This window comes from Triticum dicoccoides, chromosome 2B (assembly GCF_002162155.2).
Source record: "Triticum dicoccoides isolate Atlit2015 ecotype Zavitan chromosome 2B, WEW_v2.0, whole genome shotgun sequence".
NCBI classification, from domain to species: Eukaryota; Viridiplantae; Streptophyta; class Magnoliopsida; order Poales; family Poaceae; genus Triticum; species Triticum dicoccoides.
In genome coordinates, this window is record NC_041383.1 from 804,601,470 (window position 1) to 804,612,321 (window position 10,852).

Genomic DNA, 10,852 nt, shown 5'->3' on the forward strand with positions numbered 1-10,852 from the left:
CATGCCAGTATAACATTAGCTACAGTAAGAAACACTATCATAGGCTCTCTTGATGAAGGAGAAACCAAAAACTATGCAATAGTATACAAGTTGCACAAGAATCTACCAAAATAGAGAAAAAACATGATTATAAAAAGTAATTCTGGTATTCACAAATTTACAAAAAAATAGAATAAAATAAAATACTAGACATACCTGGCTCTAGCATGTTAATTTTTCTGGATTTTCAATGATTTATTATTATCTCCAGCTCACAAGTATATAGAGCTTTTTTTTTTTTGCATGTGCATTATTTTACTGTTAAGTCGTGCTTTCACCTTGCATTTAATACCCCGGCGCAAATTGCCAACTCCGCAGGGGTCCCGCTCGTAATTTCCGAAACCTCCTCGCCCAGACATGGCCACCGGCGGCGGCGGCGGGGAGGGCGGCTCGGCCGCGGCCGAAGGAGGCGGCGGGGGAGCGGGGGCGGGGCCCGGCCGCAGGCTCTTCGTGGCGGTGCACGTGGGCGCGGGCTTCCACGCTCCGGCCAACGAGCGGGCCTACCGCCGGGCCATCAGGCGCGCCTGCCTCGCCGCCGCCGCCGTCCTCCGCGAGGTCCGTTCCTTCAACCCTAGAGCTCCCCTCCTCCTCCCGTACCGTAGCGCGTCGGTTTCGCCGTGCTGCCTGCGTCAGCTCGGATTCATCCGTGCTGTCCCGCCGAGCATATGTAGCGTGGGGGATTTCAGGATTTTACCCCTAGATTAGAACAACGATAGAGCCACCAGATCAACCCTCAGAAATTACAGTGGCCTGATTAATTTGATGCACTCGATTTTGGGAGGGGCCTGCATTTCCACTGTGGTTACTGATGTCTGAAGTGTCTCTGTCCACCTCCCATGGTGTGTGCCATACTTTGATGTTGACAATGGCGTGCTCGAGAAGCGTCCATGTAGCTCTGCTCTTGTGAATAATAATCCCTAATGCTCCTTGTGTATCTGCAGGGCAGCGGCACAAGTCTTGATGCCGTCGCGGCTGCCATTCGAGTGCTGGAGGTATGCACATATCATTCCCTGTGGACAGACGTAGTGTCTGTCTGTATACTTTGTTTCGTTATCATCTGCGGCAAGTTATGGGTTGTATGAGTAAGCAATTGTCTGGTGTATGCTTAGCTGATTTAGTCCCAAATTATTAATGTCAAAATGGGAAAGTAGAAGCATTAGTTGTATATAATCAAGGTTTACGACCCTCCTAGATTTAAGCAAGCCTCTGGTGTTTTAGTTCGATGATAGTCTTATTGGTACTTGCTTGTTTCAAAAGGTGAATGTATTTTTTGATTCTCATCTGTGCCTGACTAGGATGACCCCATCACAAACGCTGGTCGAGGTTCAAGTTTGACCGAGAGTGGTCAGGTCGAATGCGATGCGAGTATCATGGATGGAACTACAGGTTCTTACGGAGCTGTCGGAGCTGTGAAAGGTAGTTGTTGCAAATTTACTGAAATTTGATCCTACAAAGCATAGAAGCTTAAATGAGAGTACATCAGAGAATTTTCTGCTGATATGTATATTTACAATCAGAGAACCTTAAAGCTCTGACCATACTTTCTGTTTCTTGTAGATCAGGTGTAAAGAACCCCATCCAAGTTGCATTGCACTTGGCAAAGGAACAAATGTCAGGTTCTTCACTGCTTGGTCGGATACCCCCCATGTATGTAATCACACAATTCGAGGTTCTTCTCCATGTTTTCGTTACCATAACCTTTTCTTTTTTCAGTAGTTTCCTGTCCTTGTGTCATTTTCTGTCACACGACCGATTCCGTTGTGTTATCTTCTAATTCCAAATTAATCCTGGCTTGAAATAAGTAATGCAAATGACGGCTTATATTCATTGAACATATTAGATATGCATTGGGGAATTGAACCATTGCATGATGGATGCTTTTCAGTAATCCATGGATGGCAATCTGTCATGCACCTATCCATCCTACCAGTAATCCTGACTTGCTGAGTTATTCTATCTTTCTTAGGTTTTTGGTCGGCGAGGGAGCATTCCAATGGGCAAAATGTAAAGGAATGGACATAATCGAAACCACATCGGAGGATAATAATGTAAACCATGTTCTGTAGAATTCTTTCATCCAATTCTTCAATCCTAATCGCTGGTAATTTACTATCTCTCTCTCATTCTCACAGTGGTTAGTGACTGAGAATGCAAAAGCACAGTGGGTAAAGTACAGTGCGTTGCTTGCTAGTGCCAAGGAATCTGTTAATCGATCCACTGCTTCTGCTTCAGAATCTACTTCAATACAGTTGGACCCATCAGGTTCCTTTGCTTGTTCATATCTCACTTGTGCTTTAATTCTTCCCAACGCTTCTGGCATCCATATGCAATGTTCCTTTGGTTGGTTTATCTTCTGAAACTTGACTGCACTTGTACGATTAGCATTGGTCTTTGCACAGAAATATTAAAGTTACAATAGGAAGTTTACCATGAGCTTAACGTTTACATATTATTTTAAGCTTTCAATAGAAAGCTGCGCTCAGGCCTATTTCTGAAAGAAAAAAAGTTTCCTATTAGGAGTTGCACGATGTTTCGCACCTGTGAACAGAAGATTTAGTTGCAATTGTACAATGTCACCTATTTTTACCTGATGATATTGACACCACTTAGTTGTATCCAGTGATATTTATTACGATGCTTAGTTTTATATGTCGGTGACATACATATCAGCCTATATAACTATATGTGCCCATGTGACAACCTTTTATGTTAGAGCCCGATGTTATTTTAGGAGGTATTTCTTCCATTCAGTATCCTGGATGCCATTCTGCCCCAGGCAGTACCCGATATGCTCTCTTAACAAATATGGTTTTGAGCAAAACTAGAAGGTCCACCTGTAGCCCAACCATGCTTCAGTTTATTCTTGTATTGATGTTATATTCTGCTGATAGTTTTGCATGCTGCATAGGTAATTTGCAAAATGAAAAGAAGGGAAACAAAATCTATTCCACGAACAGCACAACGTCCAACATATATCGTCAAATCAAACGATGTTGCACAATGTAGGGCAATAATAATGATTTGACCAAGCCTTGTTGTGCTTATATTAGATACTCAGATCATTGATATTGTGCTTAAAATTCATGCATTTTGGCTTAATATCTTCTGCTGCATGTTATCTTTGATTCACTGTTTCGTTATTTTTGGCCTCCATAAATGGTCACGTAGCTGCTATTATGTATTTATTGATCTCTTTCCAGAGAATAAATTAAAATTTTCAACACCCAAATATTTAGCTTGTGCTTGTTGTGTGCACTAGTGATTCAACTCTGCTTTCGGCATACAGTATTTGTATTCCACCAGTCCACCTCACCTGTCCCACTTTATTTTAGGAGCTCAAGCTGAGAATTTGAACAATGCAAAAAAGATCAGGAAAGAATTCAGTAGATCAATCATGGAAGATGATCAAGATTGTGTAATGGATACTGTTGGCGCTGTATGTGTTGATGAGTATGGAAATGTAGCATCTGGCGCATCTAGTGGTGGCATTGCACTAAAGGTCATTTGGTCATTTTATTCATCAGTTACTTTGAGCAGTTGAGCTCTAGCAGCGCACTTGGAATTGTCGTTCCTTCATATAAGCCCTTTGTTTGTTTCAGAGAAGATATCTGTTTGGGGCAAATTAAGCTAGATTTTTATGCCTATAGATGCTGACAAGCATGATGTTCTTGCAGGTAGATGGCCGGGTGGGATTAGCTGCTATGTACGGCTCTGGGTGCTGGGCTTCATCCAAAGGACCATTTGGCACACCATTCGTAATTGGGTGTTGTGCAACCGGAGCTGGCGAACACTTAATTAGAGGATTTGCTTCCCGTGAATGTTGTATCTCAGCATCACTGTAGGTTTTGTCTTCAGTCAGCTCTTTCCATATATCATTTGCAGTCTACAATTGGTCACCATGTTATTTGGATCGAAAAATCATTTATTTGTCTTTTGTGTTTAAAATGATCATCTCACACCAAGGACCTTTTGCTAACCTCAATGGACTGACAAACATGAAAAACATGTATCTTTTGCATCACATTTCTCTTTTTTTTTTAATAAAAAAATCATCATTACGTTTGCAATTCAATATGCATCTTTTCAGGTCACAGTCTGGCCCTGCTTCCTCCTGCACCAAAGTTTTGCGCTCGGTGGTGCAGAGCAGCAGCGAGATGTCTCACGACACCGGCGCTGGGCTCTTGCTAGTTCAGTCTGACCTTACAAAGGTTATCATCTGCAAAACCGTCTCCTTTCCTTTGACTTTCGATGAGCGACCCCTCCATTCGTGGTCTAACAATGCATGTTCCGCAGAGAGGGGAGTCACCTCTACTCGAAGCCGTCGAGCTCGTTGCTGCCTACTCATCCCCATCGTTCGGCATCGGGTATTTCGGGAGCAATATGAACAGCCCAAAGGTAGGTAGTATGCCGTAGTCTCCGCTAAAAACCCGTCTCACCTGATTGTTTGGATCAGTCTTCTCACGCTGGATAATGCTTTGTAGGTTTCAATGCTTAGGGATTCAAGAGCACCATCCGGCTCCGTCCAGCATTTCGCTACCCGTGTGAATTTCGGCGCACCGTCGACTGAAGGATGACGATCAGCTGCCCGTGTGGTTCCCCTTTTATTTGTCCTTGGGCACTTCTCTGTTATGTTGAGGGGTGAACATATTCTGTGTGTGCCATAGATAACTTGTTAATGGGTGATAAATATGATATCCCCCATCCATTGTGCCCCATTGCTGACAAAGGATGCCCTGAGCGACACATCGGCAAATAGCTTCCAAACTTTGAATATATGTTGAACTCGAAATTGAAGATGTTTGTTTGAACGATCGTGGTGATCGGTTTATTAAGTGTTGATTGTTGCATGGATTATTAAAAAACGCTGCACGAAGAATCTTACATAACTCGTCCTAAGTTTGACCAAATTTGTAGAAAAAGAATTTATATCTACACTACCAAATTCTTAGCGAGTACTCCCTCCGTAATGAAAAAAATGCTATAAGTACTTATGTTTCTTTAATACGGTTTGCCTTTTTTTTTTTAGGGAATTTATACGTTTTGCCTTTTTTTTTTGAGGGGGATTTATACGGTTTGCCTGAAAAGAGAAAAAATCAGGCATTCTCCGGGCCCAATCAAATCCGATGCAACGTGTTGCGCGGCCCATCTCGCGCTGGACCACGAGCCCGCCCGGCCCGACATCACCAGTTCACCAGCAACCGCCATCAGGCCCAAACAAAGCTCTCTCTCTGGCTGCTCGCGTGGGTTCGGATTTGGCGGCCGGTGTCTCGTCTCGCCCTCGCGCATCGGCCTCCTCCGCCGCCGCCTCCTCCTCCTCCCGCCGGTGAGCCCGCGCGCCCCGCCCGCGGCCTCGAAGCGCAGGACCGTGATCTGCCGCCGCCTCCGCCGGCACCGGCGCCCGGCCCCTTTCGCTGGGCTAGGAGCAAGCCCTAGCTCGTCCGCGGAGCTGGTGGGCGGCGCGCTCGCTCCCAGCGCGACCCGTCGGCCCCTCGGGCCCGGACGCGGCCCTCCCCGCGGGAGCCCCCGCCGCCACGAGGTATGGCCTGTGTGCTCTTCTCCCCCACTTGCGTGATTCGGCGGTCCATTAAACCCTAGGTCTTGCTACGGAGGTTGGGAGGGATGGGGCGTTGCCTTGCTTGTGACCTGCGATTAGTCGTGGACCTGACTGTGAGATGTGGCCTGGTTCACTTGTGGGCTTGATGCGGCGGTCTCTGCGAGAGAAATCCGTGTCTGGGAATGTGATTGATGTGTGCATAATTCCTAGTTATGTTGTCCATGGGCTTGCATAATCTTGTTGTTGTCGGGTCAATCGATCCAGTTTTGTGTCAGGTAGAGAGATATCTATCATTGCAAGTTTGAGTCTAGTGATATAAGTGCATTTGTTTGGAGGACAGAAGAGGACAGAGATGGGCATTTATGTTTCCTCAAATTCGCAAATGGGTTATTTGTTGATATGAATAGAAACCGGTTTAATTAGAGGGGTGGGGCAATGCGAGGCATCAACAAAAACTTAAAACATCCATTGCAATCAACTGAAGTGCATGCGATACAATGCCAATGCCACCGAATATGAGGCAAACATTCCATTTCCCCACTGTTTAATATGATCTTTAACTGATATTTTCCAGGGCAGGAGGCTGGTGCTTGTTGGTTAATCTTGGACTGTGGTAATGGGGGAGGCTGACGATGCTAGGGATGCGGTGGTGGAAGAGATGGATGTCGATGGTGGCGACAGGCACCGTGGCAAGGACAAGGAAAGGAGGGATAGACACAGGAGGGAGGAGAAGGATCACCATGGCAGTGGGAGGAGGGACAAGGAGAAGGAGAAAGATAAGGATGAGAGGAGGAGGGACAAGGATGATACCAAGCATAGGGACAGGGAGAGGGAGAGGGAAAGAGATAGGGACAGAGACAGGGATAGCAGCAAGCACAGGGATAGGGATTCAGAGCGTGACCGTGGCCGTGACCGTGATCGCGGGAAGGATCGGGAAAGGGATACAGAGAGGGAGCGGGAAAGGGAGAAGGAAAGGAGGGATAGGGACAAGGACAGGAGCCGTAACAGAGACAAGAACAAGGACAAGGAGGATAGGGAACGGGAGAAGTCGAGGGGAAAGGACCGTGGAGAAGACGCAGATTTGCCTAAGGGCGATGAGGGAGACCAGAAGAAGGAAGGTGACCTCCCAGGAGAGCCTGACCAGGCCTCCACATCTGCCCTCCGGGACCGCATTGCGAGGTATGCCCTTGAGTAGTTGTTTCTGTTCGATTCACTAGCCTTTTCTTCAGTCATAAATTTGCACACTGTTAAATCTCTTAATTGGTTGAACAGTTAAGAATACAAATAATTTCTAATTAGGCTATCTGCTTTAGGGCCAAGGAAGAAAGGTTGAAGGATAAAAAGGAAGGGGGAATTCTGGATGATAAAGATGATGCTTCAGAGATACTATCCTGGGTAGGCAAGAGTCGCAAACTTGACGAGAAAAGACAAGCTGAAAAGGAAAAGGCGTTACGTCTTGCACGAGTATTTGAGGAACAGGTGATGATTTAGTGATTTGTTTTGGATATGTTATCCAGCATGACACCGTGTTATTTACTAATAACTTTCATGGTTTAAAACTTTCAGGATGATATGTTAGCAGAAAATAGTGATGACGACTATGATGAGGCTGATAAACTTGGTGGAGGTAATCACCCACGAATCCTGAATTAGCAAAGTTTATTTTGTCAACCACTAATATTTATTGCTGTAATGAGTTATTTTAGGCATAGTTTTCTGTCAATGGAAGTCAGGCTAACATGTTTCTTGTTTTCCCCCATTGTCTTGAAAAAAGACCACTTATCTGGAGTGAAGGTTCTTCACGGGCTTGACAAAGTCATAGAAGGTGGAGCAGTTGTCATGACACTCAAAGATCAGAGTATTCTGGCTGATGGGGATATCAATGAAGGTAATGTGTTGTTGTTTTACTTGTTATTACTGGTTCCTCTGATCTTTTCTGACTTGTGTAAAAATTAAAATTTATAGAGGCTGATATGCTTGAGAACATTGAGATTGGTGAGCAGAAGCAAAGAAACGAAGCTTACAGGGCTGCACATAAGAAAGGAACATATGATGACAAGTAAGTTCACTATTTGTGTTTCTTAGATTAATTTTCCCATCATAATCCTTGTTTTCTTGAACATGTTGGTAGGTTCAATGATGACCCGATGTCAAAGAAACCTATGCTCTCACAGTATGATGACCCAATGGAAGATGAGGTAAACATGCTGTACTGCTTCAATTGGTAGATACTCCTATTGATATTTCTTTAATCATTTTGGCCTTTCACTTGACAGGGAGTGACACTTGATGAAGGTGGACGCTTCACCGGTGAAGCAGAGAAGAAGTTAGAAGAGGTAATTTATATTTGCCATAGAAATCATGAAATGCCATTGGTACTGTAGTTTTCTGGGACAACCTGAAAATGCCGATGCCGGAACTTTTGCATAGATTTACCAATTTACATTTTCCTGTTGACAGCTCCGCAAAAGGATTGAAGGTGGTTCTGTTCTGAAAAAGACAGAAGACCTTACTTCCGCAGCAAAGATGGCATCAGATTACTACACCGCTGACGAAATGCTGCAGTTTAAGAAACCAAAGAAAAAGAAATCCCATAGGAAGAAAGAAAAGCTAGATCTGGATGCACTTGAAGCAGAAGCGATTGCTTCTGGACTGGGAGCAGCTGATCTTGGGTCCAGGAATAATGGTAAACGACAGTCTGCTAGGGAGGTAGAGCAAAAGGCTGATGCTGAAAAGAGAAGCAATGCGTACCAAGTAGCCATTTCAAAGGCTGAAGAGGCATCAAAAGCGTTGCGTCAGGAGAAAATGCCCGGTAAACCGGCTGATGAGGAAGAACTTGTTTTTGGTGACGATTATGAAGATCTGCAAAAATCTCTGGAGCAAGCAAGGAAGCTATCTCTAAGGAAGCAGGAAGAGGCTGCAGGTTCTGGTCCTCTGTCTGTAGCAGAAATGGCTGCTGCAAACAAGGGGCAAGGAGATGCAGATGCTGCAGAGGGAGATGCACAACAGAATAAGGTTGTTATCACTGAGATGGAAGAGTTCGTGTGGGGTCTGCAATTGAATGAAGGTAACCTATTTGGAAGTATTTTCTGATAAATTTGTAACAATTGTATTGATACTGAATGCTGCTATTATCTTGTTGCAGAAACACGCAAGCCAGAAGCAGAAGATGTGTTTATGGATGAAGACGATGATGATATGCCTTCAGGTATTACAGCAAAAGATGACACAAGCAGATTGGGAGTCATCAAAGAGGAAGCTGTCATTGAAGACCCAAAAAAGGATGTAGAGGAGCAAGAAGTCACACCGGATGAGGTTGTGCATGAAGCTGCAGTTGGCAAGGGTTTGGGTGGAGCTTTGAAGTTTCTAAAGGAGCGAGGGACCCTCAATGAGGGCACAAATTGGGGAGGCAGAACCACGGACAAGAAGAAAAGCAAGCTTGTTGGTATTGAGGAAGAGGCTGAGGACGGAAAAAAAGAAATCCGCATAGAAAGAATGGATGAATTCGGTCGAGTGGTAAGTAATCATCTGCATGCTGTCCTACCCATCCTCACACCTGGGTCTTCCTTTCTATGAAATCTTATAGTACTGAGGTGTATCTTGGTGTGGTAGTATGATTTATGCAACATTGGTTATCATTTTTTATCATTGCATACCACTTGATATCGCATTTTTGACACCATCATTTATCATGTGTATTTGTTTAGCCTTTCGAAGAACATGTGCCACAAAACAATGATATGCTATTTACCATAACTTTGTGTTTTTCCTCCAGATGACACCTAAGGAGGCGTTTAGGGATCTTTCGCACAAATTCCATGGCAAGGGACCAGGTAAAATGAAGCTGGAAAAACGGCAGAAGAAGTACCAGGATGATATGAAAGCTAAGCAAATGAAATCTTCTGACACGCCTTTGATGTCCGCGGAAAAGATGAGAGACGCTCAAGCTCGTGGCCAAACACCATACCTTGTTTTAAGTGGCAATGCAAAATCAGGGTATGTTCATGACTTACTTCTAATTCGCATAGTCCATGTTTGTTGGTCCTGTTGATGCCACTATGCTTTCTTAGTCTTGACAAAACTTTCTTTCGTTTGGTTAACTTAAATCATGACTCATGAGTACAGGTGATTAATGTATATTAATAAATATATTGTTGCTGGCTGTTAATCTAGGATATCTACTCTAGTGAAAACTCACTTTAGGGTGCTACGCGACTTCCTGATCCAGACCTTTGGATAAGGTTTGGGTGATTTAGATTTAGAGATTATAAGGGCTCGAGGGCCACACTGATGATTTTTGTTTTGCTACTCTGATTGAGATGTAACTGAATATGTTAAAGATTCCCAAATGACTCTAATGTCAACTACATATCAATCATCAAATCAAATGTCTCGTCTGAATATTGCATGTTATCTAAACTGCGTTGGTCCTGCTTGAATGGAAGTGGCTAACTAATCTGCAATGCCTTCCTGCAAGTTTCTTTCTTGCCGAGGTGGTTGATCAAGTTCTTGTTTGTGATGTAGCCCGACAGGCGACGCTAGTGGCTTTGCCAGCGTGGAGAAGGCGCATCCCGGGAGTCTGACGCCCATGCTCGGCGACAAAAAGGTAAGCTGACATATGATATTCCCTCTCCTGTTCTGTACTCCCTCCGATCCAAAGTATGTGTCAGTAGCCTTGGTTCAAATTTGAACTAAAACCACAACACTTATTTTAGATCAGAGGGAGTAGCATTTACTGAATTGGGCATTTAATGTTTTGCCATATCCAGATGTACTAGTTGTTACTGACCTAATTCTTCATCAGGTGGAGCACTTTCTGGGCATCAAACGAAGCGCCCAGTTTGGTGGCATGCCGCCGCTGCCGCCAAAGAAGCCTAAGAATTGAGGTTGCAGCGGAGTGGAGTGAACAGGAACCAGCGGTAGCTGTCTAGCGAATCTGCAATCCTGGAGCAGATTATGAGTCACCGACATGGACGGAAGGCGCCAAATGCCTGCCACATGCAGGAGGATCCGTCCTCAGATGCGCTGAACCGTAAGAACCTGTAAATTTGCAGCCTAAACCGATTGTTTCGATGGTGACAGTCTTGACACACACAGATGGTGTAACTTTTGTAACGCAACGATGTTTCTATCCGTGCACGGTCTACAAGTTGCAGATAGAAGCATGCTTGCTAGCCTTTATGTGGAAAATGATACAGGTTTTAGCGCTCAGTTAGGATTTCTTTTCCATGTCAGATGCATGTATCATGTTTGTGTGTG

At 44.4% G+C, this 10,852-nt stretch overlaps 2 protein-coding genes across 4 annotated transcripts; both read left to right on the top strand.

Annotated features, from left to right (window-relative positions):
* The first annotated feature begins 381 nt into the window (after nucleotides 1–381).
* On the top strand, nucleotides 382–4,871 carry LOC119366458 (putative threonine aspartase). 2 transcript variants are annotated; one of them, XM_037632199.1, is made up of 11 exons: nucleotides 382–594; nucleotides 981–1,031; nucleotides 1,335–1,455; nucleotides 1,602–1,686; nucleotides 2,006–2,087; nucleotides 2,172–2,301; nucleotides 3,372–3,538; nucleotides 3,714–3,877; nucleotides 4,127–4,247; nucleotides 4,333–4,434; nucleotides 4,521–4,871. In XM_037632199.1, exons 1-11 carry the CDS (start codon nucleotides 397–399, stop codon nucleotides 4,611–4,613), a joined length of 1,314 nt encoding a protein of 437 aa, XP_037488096.1. In that variant the 5' UTR covers nucleotides 382–396; the 3' UTR covers nucleotides 4,614–4,871. The 2 variants fall into 2 exon arrangements, with proteins under 2 accessions (XP_037488096.1, XP_037488095.1); XM_037632198.1 differs by having other exon boundaries at nucleotides 4,127–4,434.
* Nucleotides 4,872–5,294: 423 nt separating this feature from the next.
* Nucleotides 5,295–10,833, top strand: LOC119366459 (SART-1 family protein DOT2). Of its 2 annotated transcripts, none has more exons than XM_037632201.1 (13): nucleotides 5,295–5,575; nucleotides 6,173–6,772; nucleotides 6,907–7,072; nucleotides 7,160–7,220; nucleotides 7,368–7,481; nucleotides 7,559–7,652; nucleotides 7,725–7,791; nucleotides 7,870–7,929; nucleotides 8,054–8,660; nucleotides 8,739–9,109; nucleotides 9,369–9,589; nucleotides 10,118–10,199; nucleotides 10,398–10,833. In XM_037632201.1, the coding sequence occupies exons 2-13, from the start codon at nucleotides 6,210–6,212 to the stop codon at nucleotides 10,476–10,478; spliced, it is 2,487 nt and encodes an 828-aa protein (XP_037488098.1). In that variant the 5' UTR covers nucleotides 5,295–5,575; nucleotides 6,173–6,209; the 3' UTR covers nucleotides 10,479–10,833. The 2 variants fall into 2 exon arrangements, with proteins under 2 accessions (XP_037488098.1, XP_037488097.1); XM_037632200.1 differs by having other exon boundaries at nucleotides 5,296–5,575; nucleotides 6,168–6,772.
* The last annotated feature ends 19 nt before the right edge of the window (nucleotides 10,834–10,852 follow it).